Source organism: Rattus norvegicus, chromosome 11 (assembly GCF_021556685.1).
Source record: "Rattus norvegicus strain SHRSP/BbbUtx chromosome 11, alternate assembly SHRSP_T2T, whole genome shotgun sequence".
NCBI lineage: Eukaryota > Metazoa > Chordata > Mammalia > Rodentia > Muridae > Rattus > Rattus norvegicus.
In genome coordinates, this window is record NC_141544.1 from 57,669,320 (window position 1) to 57,683,435 (window position 14,116).

Genomic DNA, 14,116 nt, shown 5'->3' on the forward strand with positions numbered 1-14,116 from the left:
TCTTATCAACCACTTCTGTCTGATTCACCATCTTTCTGCAGGCCAACTATAAGCTCTGTGGGTGTCCTATTATTATCTTATATCCTCTCTAGATTACTTAAAATGTAAACAGATGAAAACGTTATGGATGTAGTTGCTTGTTGTACCATTTGAGGGATGATGGCCAGGAAAACGCCTGAGCACTCCTCATACAATTGTTCTCAAAGTAGTTTGCATTCAGGAGAACTGACTGTCCTTGGAGTTTGACCGCCAAGATGCTTGTAGAGATTCTTCTTTAATGGGAAATCATGCAATGTAAAAGTTAAGTGACATGAGCATGTTACTTTCAGGGCCATTTTTAAACGATAAGTCCCTTGTGGAGCAAAATAACACAATTTACCCATGGTGGTTTGTAGTTCCTCTTCACTAGGTCTTGGTGAAATCACAGGTATGAGAGGAATGTCCCGTGTCTCTAAAGGCACTGCAAAAGAAAAGTACTAAGTTGGTAAGTTATTAAGTCAAAGCCAGTGATAAACCAGAATGGTATAGCAGGAGATGCCTTCATTTGAATATAAAAGAGAAAACATCTGCTGAATGGTGAAGAAAGTTAGTGCACACAGGACTCTCAGGAGAAAGACAATGGAATACTAGTGCAATGGTTCTTAGCTGTTTTCTACCAGGAGGCACAATAAATGACATTCCGGTTTCCCACTGTAGAGACCTGGCCAAGACGGAATGTGGCTAGGACACCTTCCTGGTTTTCTGGTTGTAGCTCTGTCTCTCTACCCATCACCTCAAAACCAAAAGGCTTACAGAATTGTTGGGATATGCCTTTTGAGTCTGCTCTAACAAGCAAATCACTGGCAGCTTTGACATTTTGACTGGTACTAACTTCTTGTATCATCTGTCAAGCTTTGACATATGCTAATGTGTTACAGCATCACAGCTGAGAACCATTAAACCAGCAGGGATTATTAACTAGATGGGGAACAGGGAAAGTGGAGCCATGGAGATAAGTGAGGTAGATATGGTCAAGCTTGGTAATGAGCCTTCCTGGGCTGGTCTCCAAAGCAAAACCGTTCAGTATGGAAATCGTGCTTCTCTTTATTGGAAACAGTGACCCACAGGGAGACTGCCATCATGAAATGAACTGAGAAAAGGTGACTTTTCAATTAGCGATCATCTGAGAAAGACCTGCAATCTTGGTGGTATCAGAGAAAGTAAATAAGCTGATTGATTAATATGAGAAAAACATTACCTATTGTTGTCTTTGGTGGCTCAACTCTAAAGGTGACAGGAGGCAGAACTATGCCAAAAGTAAACCAAAGAAACACTTGTGAGAACTGCTACAAAGTCAAATCATACCTTTTCTAGATAGATACAGTTACTTAAAAGCTTGACTATTCCTCAAGAATCATAATAAATATGAGGAAGTTCTACTGAATTCTAGTTGAGGAACTTAGTTAACTAAATCTTTATTTCATTCACCAGTCATCCATCATTTGAGGGAAATATGAATCAACAGGCAACCAGTTAGTTTTTACTAAAACAAAACAAAAACAAACAAAACCACAAAAGAGTATAAAATATTTATCTCAGGTAATAATTAAGTTGTATAATTTCAGCATGAACTCTTCTACAGTAAAAACATTTCCAAAACAAAAAAAAAACCTATTATGTTAGTATTCCTATATTTAACCAGGAAAAACTTTAAACAGAGTTATATGATTGAACTTCCTACAAGGAAACACATTTCATAACCACACTTTTTTGTATCATATCCCTTTTGTTCATATATTTACACCAGGATTTTTAAAATATAAATTTACATTCTAACTAGGAAAATAAAATGTTTTATTACCAATTTCACTTTGAGAGACCTCAGGATCTGGTTTATGGGAAAGTTGTTCATCTTTTGGAACTGAAAGAAAATGATTATAAAACACTATGTACTACTGAAGTGATTATGATCTTTAGGTATAAATCCCTGAAGCATGAAGGATGCAAAGGCTAAACAGCCAAGCTTAGAAAGAATGAATATTCTTTCAAAATGGAAACTACACCTTCTTGGAGGAGGGACTGGTTACAGCAAACAAATGTAAAGTTGGTCATAGTTCATGTCGAAGTTACACTTAAAAAAAAAAAAACAGAGAGAGAGGGGACGGTAGGGGCAACAGAAAGAAAAGAAATGGAGAATTAGGTTTCCTTTAAGGTTGTTGTTTTCAAAATTTTCAAAAAGAAGATTTTTTTGAGCTCAAGTGGTAGCTGCCATTTAACACTAAAATAAGATAGCAATAGAAAATACATTAAATCAGATAGCTGGATAAGTGGTTCACAGACTAAGACGAGAGACAAAAATCTTGAGTACCTAAAAGGGGGAACAAAACTTCATGGCAAGTGGCACTGGAAAATTACTGAGGAAAGAAAATAAAGCCGATGGAACTGGCTAGCCATGAGAGGCAGTTGTGTGGGAAGCTTATGATCCTGTTCAGTACAGAATAAATGCTACACAAACCACACTACCACCAACTTGTGCCTACCTAAGTGGCACGTCGTCTAGTGTGTCTGGTGTTATACATACCTAACGTTTGAGAATATTAAGATAATTTCAGCTAAAAAATTGACCAGCTCACGGTAGAAACACAATAGAGTTTTAGTGCTTGTCTTCTTTGTGAACAGAATGAAATAGATTGGTCACTGACTGACTTTCTACTGGGGGAAAATACCAAAGTGGTATCTTGTTTCTCATATCAGATCACTAAGCCAAAACCTTAACCAAGGGCAGGGTATGGCTATAGGGAGGCCCTGCTACACCTACTTTCTTAAGGCAAAGCTTTCCTTCCACATGGAGGATTTGCAAGACGCCATGGTCTCTTTGGTAGGTAGTGTGATTTTCTTGTATCCTACTGGAAGCTTTACAAATTAGGATTTAGGCAGGAACACAGCCTCACAATGGTAATGACAAAACCTTTACCCCTTTAGGCAACTGAGCACAACTTAAAATAGGTTGTCTAGAACAGACTTTCCATTTTGATTTGGAAAAGAGGGATGGTTTAATTCACATGCCACATTGGTTCTTACTCTAGAATAATACTGGCTCAATTACAGTTCTGGAATTTAGAACACAACTAGTAGAATAAAGACTTTACTCAAACTAGGCATGGTAGCACATGCTATTAATGCCAGCACCTGGGAGGCAGAGGCAAGAAAGAGTTCCAGGCCAGCCTGATCAGAATGCTCATTAAGTTTATAGAAAAAAAGAGGAATTTGAAAATCTAATGCTTTTATTTATTTATATAATATAGGAAAGGATCGGTAGTTCCTAAAGTTGAAGAAAACTCACAATACCAAACACTTGCCCTTTCCACTTGGTGTTTTGAGGAGTTCATTTCCTACTTTAAATCAAACTAAACGTTTACTTGGAGGCTGAAGGAAAGGGCTTTGATTTAACTCTGCAAAGCAGTGAGAGAAGAATGCTGTCTATAGAATGCTGTCTAGGCTAGACACAGAAAAGCTGGGATTAAGGAAGATGTGCTACTCACAAAGCGGCCATGCTCTAAACACATCAGTGGCTGCTGCTTCAGCTCCCTGCAGAGTTTGCAGGAGGCTGATGTGGATTCCAGCTGCTAGTGTTGGCACCTCCCTTTTGAGCATGAAGTGGTGATTTAATAAACTGCAGAGTAAGCTTTCTAGTGCAGGTGAAATCAGTGGAACAGAAGCAGCTGAAAGATCACCAGCCAAGGCCTATGAATCATGTTCCCTACTTGATCCATTGCTGCCCTAAGCAAGTCAGAATTTTCCCCTGTGTGGCTCTCATCTGCATATTAAATCAAATGCGAGTAGAATCCCTAAAACATGTTCTCCATGCTGAGGCCATCTCATCAACATAAATGATGATGATGATTTGTTTGAGAAGGCAGTTTTGATTTTCTTGTAGTTACCACTAGTATATCATTACCATATGCAATTACATTGACCAATTTATCATTCATATCAATTGTCCAATCAATTATGCTAACCTTAACTATCAAAAGGCACTTCTGAGTAGGAAATGTCAAGTGAAGACAACTGTAAAATACACATGCATAAGTGTTTCACTGGAGTTCAGTTAAAAAAAAAATTAAAACACTATTGGAGAAGACTGGTATAATATGGTCTGTAAGAGGATTTACCCCCGCAACCAGATTTATGGGCTGCAACTAGATCACCTCCTTTGGAGACATGTAGACTATGTGGGCTTCTCCTTCACTATGTGCATGAGGGGGACCAAATGTCCCGCCCCTTTGGAGGATCCTACCTATGCTTTCCTTGTGCTACTGGCCCACCCCCTTTCATCTCCTCTAAGGCGTGTTCACTTCCACTGTTTAGTCCTAACCTAGTTAGCTTGTTTAGAGTTTTGACATAGGGTTCCATGTAGCCCAGGCTGATCCCAAACTCGCCATGTAACTGAGGCTTACTTAGAATTTCTGGTCCTTTGACTGCAGTTCCCAAGTACTGAGATCATATCACTTCCAGACAAAAGTATATAACTTATTTGTTTCAATACTGTGGACTGAACCTAGGACCATGGGCATGTCAGCCAAATGCTCTACTACTGAGATATGCTCAGCCATTTTACCCTATAGTTTTTTCATTAGTTCATTATTTCTCTTTCAATGAGTTCCTTCCCCTATAACATTATTCAAATCCAACAACACTAACAAAACTTAACAACAATAAAACGAAGAACAACAATCTTTGGTTCTAGGAAAAACATTCTGTCCTTGGTATAATTCTACCTTTTTAGTGTAATAATAGTTTTAGTACGTGTGAAACTAGAACTCTTGATTCTAAAATAAAAATCACCAGACTGTACATAGAGGTACAATTGAATTAATCCCCAGCCCTTGCACACCAGTGAATGCGTGTGGTATAGCACAGTACAGTTCAGGTTAAACACAGCATAAGATATTTACCAGATGTAATGTCTACCACTTCAGGACTTGGTGGCATTTTTGGCTTTGAAGTAGTATGCAGGGATCCCTTAGGGACTGAAAGAGAGAACTCAGGTCACGTGAGTCATTGGGATTCCTGGTTTCTTAGACATGCTCACACAACGGGCCTGACAGAGAATAGGCTTGAACTGTACTAAAAACAAGGCCGCAGAGACAGAGACAGACAGAAAAGGGAAAACAAGCATTACAAACAGACCAGGCATGAAAATTCCTCATTTTTGAAAAATGAAGTCCGAGAAGTCATGCTCGGTAAGTCGTCAGGATAAAGAGGGTTTTGGTGGTGGTTTGTTTGTTTTTAATCTTCTTGTCAAAGGAGACAGGAATGGATAAACGGCTTCACTCTCCTTTCTGGATATGCTTGCTTGATTTGTGTTGATGATGGCGGTCTCATTAGATTCCAGAGCTGAGAGTTGCAGCAGGCTCCAAGAGCCAGACATGACCACTGTGCCCAGATCAGGTTTTCAATGCCTCAATACTTTGGGTCATATTTTACTTTGCTCCTTGTGGTTAGTTGGAAGTAACAAACCCTGTCTTACAGGGTGAGTGTGAGTACCAGATATGGACTGTCAATGATGTGATTACTCTACTACCCTAAAGTGTCTTCAACTTCCCCAGGATCTTTATAAATTATGCACGAAGGAAGCTCACTCTAGCCTGTTTTACACGTTTTTTTTCACTTCCCCAAAGTTAGTCATACCCATAATTGTGATTGTTATAATGACCAAATTGTTGTTTGATGGTTGTAAGATCTCTAAGTATAAAATTATGTTAGGGTCATTATGTCCCAAGAGCAAAGAACTTGGCTTTATTGGCTTATAAAATAGTGGTTATTTGTTTCAAAATTTTAGTTCTATTTTATCTTAGAGAACTAAACACATATATAAATTTTATAAATTAATTCATAGATATACTCTAAATATATAGAAAGATTACGTACCTATTACAAAATTTTATACTGAACAAAGGGGGCAGGTGTTGTGTATTGAAAGAGACAGTAGTGTTAGTTGACATATGGTTAACTGGTTATACGTACAGATTATTCATGCATGCAGGTGGCCTCTTAAAGTTTATGCTATTCAAAGGCAACAGAGGAGAATCTGGGATCTGAATATTTATTTTTTAAACATTTTATGGGCTGGCAACATTACTCAGTGAGTGAAGGGTCCTGCCACAAAACTTCACAACCTGAGTGTGATATTCAGAACTAACATGGTTGAGATAAACAAGTGCCTAACATTTTCCTCTGACTTTCACACTTGTGCAGTGGTAGACACACACACACACACACACACACACACACACACACAAATTAACTAAATAAAATGTAAAACAATATTTTATAACACTTAAGTGCACATGCACACATCCTTGAAAGGCTATAAAAATTAATGTATTGTTTGGATGTGTTTTTAAGAAACATATTCTCATGTTGAAAGAGAGAGATCTAAGCTCCATCACTAACAAAACATCGTTCTAACACATGGTGATTTTCATTGTTAATTTCCCTTATTAAGTACCACTGACAAGGTCAGAAACATTTGGGTTGCAGCTGCTGTTCACCGACAAGGCTGGTTCAGTTGGGATAACACCAAAAGCCTCTGTCCTTGTCTTTGCCAGCCCTCTGGCCTTCCAGGTTAGCATGGACTGAACTGGGTCAGTTCTCTTCATTCTGAGATCATATATCTTGTGTTGGTTAAAAAGCTAATTTAAAATTAAGCAAATTTAAAATGTATGGTTTAATCACAGGAAATCATAGAAGAATCCTAATTTACTGCACTGAAGTTTATTTCAATGAATTCTGCAAAAACATAAAATCATTAATAAATTTTTGTATCTCCACTTAACTATGTATCCAGGAATTTATAGTCCAGAACTCTGAACTCCTAGTTTGTCTTACTTTATATTTATCATTTTATTGTCTTATAAATTTCCACTTATCCTTATCAACTTACTCTTATCCTTTGCTATATGTTCAATAAAATCTTGATAGCTCTTTGCTGTGTAATTTTAACAACTATTCAATTTTATAGTTAGAGTATTAATTTTATTTCAACAAATTTAACATATTTGATTTAACAACAGCCATTTAAAATATTTGACATATTTTAGCCCTGCTTTATCCACTAATTATTATTTTAATTAATTATTAATCATTTTACCAGAATTCCACATATCTCAATATTCTAAGAATTGATTGTGATTTTTAAATTTGCAATTCTTTGAGGAATGCTGCATTGGGACCTTTATATATTTATACCTCAAAATATTACTGTCATAATAGAATTTTGTAGTTAATATGAACAGATTTAATAATATACAAAGTAAGACAGGTTTTGAATTATTAGTGAGATACAGAAAATAGGATAGTCTTTTTATCAATTTTCCTAAAAAGAATAATAAAGACAGAATCAAATATTAGAGGTGATACCTGAAACAATCACAGAGATCCTGAAATTGTTTAAGTTATTCCTGGTAGGATTCAAGAATTGTCACTCGGATCAAGACTGATACGATATTGATAAATATTTTCCTTTCCTACTTCCACACCATTAGTGACAATAACTTCCTTTCCCTGGTTCAGTGGGCAAGAAGACCTCAGATAATTTTTGGAAGCAGGACTCAGATTGGTACCCATTAAACTGTTTGATTGGAAGGGAGATGGTCGTACATTCTAGGATAGCAGGAAGGTCAGGAGAAAAGCCTAAAATTGTAGGGGAAGAGAGTAAGTGGGTCTTCTGGGAAAACCTGTTCTTGGCTACTCCTATCTGAAACAATATGATAATAGAAAAGCTTTGTGGACTGAGCTCTCGCAGTGATGTGCTTTTTGATTAAGACCAACATGTAAACATAAATACTCTGAGTCACCAAGGAAAGGGAGCCTTATTTGAGGATGGCTAAAAACTCAATTTACTGGAACTAAGTAGTTAACCCACTAACTGCAAGTCTGTACAACTACTTTGGAAATAAATTTGGTGGTTTGTCAGAAAATTGGGAATAGTACTACCTCAGGACCCAGTTATATATAACCAAAGGGCATATAACCAAAGGACACTCCATCCATACCACAAGGACAACTCTGCTCAATTATGTTCATAGCAGCTTTATTCATAATAGCCACAAACTGGAAACAACCTAGATGTCCCTCAACTGAAGAATGGATAAAGAAAATGTGGTTCATTTACACAGTGGAATACTACTCAGTGATTAAGAGCCAGCACATCATGAATTTTGTAGGCAAATGGATGGAACTAGAAAATACTACCCAAGTGAGGTATAACCCATACCCAAAAGGACATGCATGGTGTATTCTTACTGATAAGAGGATGTTAGCCATACAGAATACTCAAGATACACTCCATAGACCCAAAGAAACTAAGTAGTAAGGAAGACCCAAGGGAAGATGCTTGAATCTCACTCAGAAGAGAAAATTAAATAGACATTGGAGGTGAACGGAGTGAGGAAACTGAGTGGAAGAGGTGGTAGGGGGGAACTGGAGTGGGAAAGAGGGTGAGAGGGCTAGGAAAGAGAACCAAAGTTATGGGGGTGCATCTCTGGAGTGAGCCAGACACCTAGGACTGTGAAGGCTTCTGGGAGTGACCTTAGGCCTTTATGGGGTGACCCTAGATGAGCCTCTTACCAGCAGGGGGTATAGAGACTAAAGTTGCAACATCATGAAGCCAAATGAGACTTCCAGAGGAGGGATAGGGACACCAACCCACCCACCAAACCTTTGACCCAAAATTTGTCCTGCCTACAAGATGAGCAGGGATAAAGATTGAGCAGAGATTAAGGGAATAGCCAACAAATAACTGGTCCAATTTGAGACCAATTTGAGATTCCCACGGGAGAGAACCAACCCCTGATACTATTAACGATACTCTATTATGCTTGCAGATAGGAGTCTGGCATAATTGTTTTCTGAGAGGCTTCATCTACCAGCTAATGGAAACAGGTACAGAGACCCACAAGCAAACACTTAGGTGGAGCTCAGTGAGTCTTGTGGAAGAGTGGGGGAGGGAAAGAATTTGAAGGAGCACAAGGAGTCATGGACACCTTAAGAAGACCTACAGAGTAAAGTAACCTGGGTCCATGAGGGCCCACAGAGACTGAACCACCAACCAAAGAGCATGCACAGGCTGGACTAGGCCTCCTACATTAATGTAGCAGAAGTGTGGCTTGGTCCTCATGTGGGTTCCTCAACAAATGGAACAGGGATGGAGGGTTGTCCTTGACCTTGTTGTCTGTCTGTGGATCCTTTTCCCCTAGCTGGGCTGTTTTGTCTGGCCTCACTGGGAGAAGATGCCTTAGTCCTATTGGTACCTACAGAGGGCATCCAATTCTCTGAGGAGGAGGAGGAGAAGGGGGAAGAGGTGCTAGTGTGAGGGTGGGACAGAGAGGTGAGTAGGGAAGGGATGCTGTGATCCAGGTATAAAATGAATAAAAACATTAATGAAAAAAATTTAATCAACACATAACATATTCTACTACATAATAAAATGTTTAAATATGGAAAACAAACAAAAAGGAAATTAAAACATAAGCTTTGTTGTTACCTTGCTCTTTTGCTGGCCTTCTTGAGTGTGGTGGTTTGAGCTTGGGAGGCGGGCTGGTTGTCTGCCTGGGAGCTAAAGGAAAGAGATAGGTTCACAGCTTTGGAGCCCTTGACCCTTCAAGAACTACTGTGTTTTCTAGAAGCTCAAAGGTATTTGCTGAGTGACTGAAGATAAATAAAGTCAATAATTGCTGTCAATATCTCCAGAGCTACAAAAAGAGGGAGATTAAAGTATAGGATAAAAGAGGTAGATTAAATACACCTCGAGTATTCAGCTTACAAAAGAGAACTGTTGGTATTTTAAAAATAAATACTTCAATTACTTTTTAAATAGATTAAAAACAAAGTCACCTCATTACTAATCTATGTGTCATCATGAATATGCAGATGTATTCTTTAAATAAAACCCGTCTTTTCTAAATAAGAAGTTACTATGACAAAAATTCAAATAGAATGATTTAACTAGCAAGTCCAGTAGAAAAATTCATTTTACTAAGCAAAGCACAAATTTATTGGCTATGTTGGGGTAAACAATGAGCACTCAAGAGACTTTTCTGCAAAGCATTTTTCCTTCACTGCAGAGATTCTAAAGAAGGCTATACATCAATTAGTGAAAAAATAATTTGTTTTCTTCAGTGAGAAAATTAAAACTATATTCTAACAAAGAAAAGGAGTTTCCAGGTCCAGGGCTACAGCATCTGAGAACAGTGCCTTTGGGAGAACTAAAATAATGAAGATCAGACCACACAAAATGGTATCCTCAGTGCCACATGGCTTTAGACACCTTAAGAAAAATATTGCTAAAAATAAGAATTATTTGATACTGGAATCCTGATTGGAAGAAACAAACATTGTTAATACTGTGTAGTTTCAGAACCTTTAAGAAACATTCACTAAAAATGAGACACTGGATGTGTGCATGAGTCCTCAGGGCAAGCTTCAGGGTGGCTTCTTCCTGATAATAAATGGAAATTTACAAGGTACACAGTGATTTCTCTGGTCTGTAAAGAAACAAATACCAAAATACATGTGAGGTAGTTTTGGCTGAATAACCCAGTGGTTTATAGCCCCATTTGCTAGGCAGGGTCAACAGATACCTTTGCTACCAAAACTGAAATGATGTTTAAGAAGAATTCTAATCCTAAAATGAATGATCTGAGCTTATTAGTGATATTATGGTTTAGCCCCCTTTCTTGCTGAGGTCCCAATTAATGTGCTATTTGTTTTCTTAAGGCAAAAAAACATGTGAAGATAAAGGCATGTTCAGAAATAATTCCAGGAAATGCCATCCACGACAGTCAGGCAGACATGGAGTATATGCCTGGGATCCCAGTACTAGGGAGGTTGAAACAAGAGGATCATGAATTCTGGGTCAGCCTGGTCTACATGGCAAGCTCTTGTTCTCAGACAAAAAACAAAAAAAATAAAAAAACCCAACAAATAAGTCACAGTTAGTATATACAATTAGACACTCTACATGTTAATAAGACTATTGAAAGAATTTTTTTGGCAATGGTAGTTTTAACTGATACAAGATATATTCCATTCACGTAGTCAAGGTAGAATTTGGGTAAAAAAATTGCCATTAGGCAACATTATTTAATAAGTGTTTTAGAATATGATCATCAAAATTAATAACTTATCTTCCCTTCTCCCATGGAAAAGGATATATATAAAAGAGGTGTGTTTGTGGGTTTTTTTGGAAAGGGCTATGGAACAGTATCACAGTATGTAGCTGAGGCTGACCTTGAACTTATAGCAATATTCCTGTTTCAGACTCACAGAGTGCTGGGGATACAGACATGAACACCACACCTGGTTTAAAATAGTTCATTGACAACCAGACCAGAGGCTTGGGCCTATTTATGGCTAATTCTTATTCCGTGGAAAACCGAGGGTACTGTAGAAATTGTATTATCCATGAAGGTGATTTATTTTCATTAGGATCAAACTCCACTATCAAGGAAAACTTTATGGCTAACATAGTTTAATTGCTATTCCTCTAATACTAGGGGGGAGTATAGAGAGAAATGCCAGAGTACTGAAAGGAGAAGTGGGTAGTAGAGAGGTCTCTAAACAATGGCATGAGGACTGGTCAATGCCCCTAAGGTGGATTATAAAGCAAAATCTGTTTCTGTCCATATTGTATAATTTCATACATAAGTCAGCTACCTCAAAATACTTTACAGTTATAAAGCTACTGGAGAAGTAATCTAAATAAATTTACATATCATACTTTAAAAGAGAATAGAATGTGTATGATCTTCCTAAACATTCCTATTTCTAAACTCAAAGACTTGAAGAATAGTGGAGATGTTGTTTTTCAGCACTATGCTAAAGGTTTACACACTGCCATTCAAGGAAGATTACTGATGACAGACAGAGAGACCTTACATTGGAAAGGCGGGCTCACCCATCAAAGGCTGAGAAGAACGATAGGCAGGGCTTCTCAAGCACAGGACACGTCATTTTGCAAACACCCACCTCATATACAAAATGCAAAAAAAAAAGTATTTATCAGGTTCAGTCTGAAGCTCGTCTGGTCTGGGTAGGATTATAGTTTGGGGAGACAGGGGTAATGTATCTATGGTATCTGAAGAAAATTATGTGGGGTTACTATAATGCTAGGCACACTCAGATTACAGACAACAGTCCGGATGGCAATGAACAGATGTCAAAAGTAAGAGAATGGCTAAATTACAGGAAATTTGTAATATGAAGAATAAATATGTTTCTTTATAACTCATTCTATGTAAAAAGGCAGACTTCGGATTGCAAAATACTTTTCAGATGAACAATATCATTACTTCAAGAATCTTCTCCTCCTGTACAATGCTTGAATGGTGTAATCAATAAGAATTATGAAGGGAAAAGATACCTTTAAATGTATGGCACAGGCCAGCTAAGAGGTACTGACTTTCACTTGGATGACAGAGAACAAAGAACCAAGCATGTTAAATCGACATGATGAAAAGACTGTTAGTGGAAAGTGTATCTCTAGGTTAGAGAGTAGGAGTGGATCATGACCCTTGGTCATATAGTTCCAATCTGGCAGTGAGTGCATTATTTGGAAAAATACTATATTTTATATTCAACAGTTTGGCTGACATAAGAACAATCAGAAAGCAAGATCACTGATACTAACCAAAAAGACATTTTTGGAAAATGACTATGAATAGGAACACACATAAGGAGGAAAATTCACAACAGCAAAAGGATGTGCCACATGAATTCACAGTGGGGTCGGTCATCCTGAGATGCTCAGGGGGTGATGCAAAGAAGACAGAGAACACACAGTTTGTGCTGTTGAGGATGCCATTTCCTGGTATGGTCTCAGGAAGCTCAGAGACATGTATAAGAGACCCTACAACTGTATCAAAACGAAGAAGAATGAGTTGAAGAACTGTAAGATGTTCAGTTTCACAAGTGTTTCTTGAGTATTTGCAACCTCATTCTCAAGAATTTATGACAATTTTATACACAAAACAACATATTTTAGATGGGACAAAAAGGAAGATGTCATATTTAAGAATACTAAACCACTAACATTCATGACTTATCAACAACTGGCTTTCCAATGTTATTATGCCTTTGATTTTCAGATACTAACCAACAAATAGAATGTATTTTTGCCGAGAGCACCAACTATCACATTAATTTTAAGAATCCAAGAGCTTTAGAGCTGCTGGTGTATATAGTTCATTACTAAACTCCATGTAGAATAAATGTGACTCTAGGTTGATTCCTAGTGAGGGGGTGTAAGTTGATCCACAGATGGGTCAGAAGTGGATCTACAGCTCTTCAAATCTTTTCAATCAAGTACCATGGCTTGAATAGCAGGATGAGTTAATCATAGCATAAAACCTTCACAACCTTCCTTCCTTGGCTTCTCTGGCCTGAGAGGTTCTTTGGTGGTGTATCTACATAATCTGTTTCAGTGGGTGCTGGGGAAGGAACATGAAATGGCAGGTTAGTGGTGGGTAGTACAGAGCAGGTTATCATGGAACCCTGAATTTAGTTGAAGACACCGGTTAGTTTTCTAGACTAGGAAAATTGTTGCAATTGAGTAGAGTAAAAATGAATAGGTAATGAAGTTTGCTGTGTGGGAAACTGAAAGACTGATAAACGTGCACACACAAATGACATTCAGGCTCCATTACAGCAATTATTACCTAGAATGGATTAGGTAATTTTACTTCCTTATGTATTTTTGCATGAATATTTTAGTAAGGAAAAAAGTTATGAGTCCTTTGGAAACATGAAGAGGAAGCCTGAAAATGACCCAAAGATGACAGACTTTATATATACATGTGTTCAGATACATGTATACATATACAAAGAATAATCAAAAATTTTAAATTATGAATTAACTGAGAGGAAACTAGGGAAACTATGAAAGTTGCATTGTAATATAGCAGATTCTATCTAGCATGCATTGCCATATGCATGGTGGCTCTCAAGAGCCATTGGATAGACACAGAGACAACACAAGGAACAGGTTGCTGTGAAATGTCACAAAATGGCACAAGCATGACAACATCCAATGACAATGATGCAATGAGATGGAGAAGCACATATTTTTGACTTTCCA

General features: G+C 37.7%; 1 protein-coding gene across 50 annotated transcripts in view; it reads right to left on the minus strand.

The window, feature by feature from the left end:
• Abi3bp (ABI family member 3 binding protein) overlaps nucleotides 1-14,116 on the minus strand; it is a 216,700-nt gene that overhangs the window by 37,058 nt on the left and 165,526 nt on the right. For 16 of the 50 annotated variants that reach the window (XR_015633409.1, XR_015633408.1, XR_015633406.1 and 13 more), the window contains 4 exons: nucleotides 9,527-9,598; nucleotides 1,841-1,900; nucleotides 1,238-1,285; nucleotides 380-460 (listed from right to left, as the gene is read on the minus strand). Coding sequence is in view for 31 of the 50 variants with exons in the window: in XM_087577314.1 (XP_087433440.1) it covers nucleotides 380-460; nucleotides 1,238-1,285; nucleotides 1,841-1,900; nucleotides 9,527-9,598 (261 nt within the window). In the remaining 19 variants the exon portion in view is untranslated. Of the gene's footprint in view, nucleotides 1-379; nucleotides 461-1,237; nucleotides 1,286-1,840; nucleotides 1,901-4,934; nucleotides 5,010-9,526; nucleotides 9,599-14,116 lie in introns of all 50 variants that reach the window. The other 34 variants (XR_015633413.1, XR_015633407.1, XR_015633405.1 and 31 more) reach the window with 5 other exon arrangements.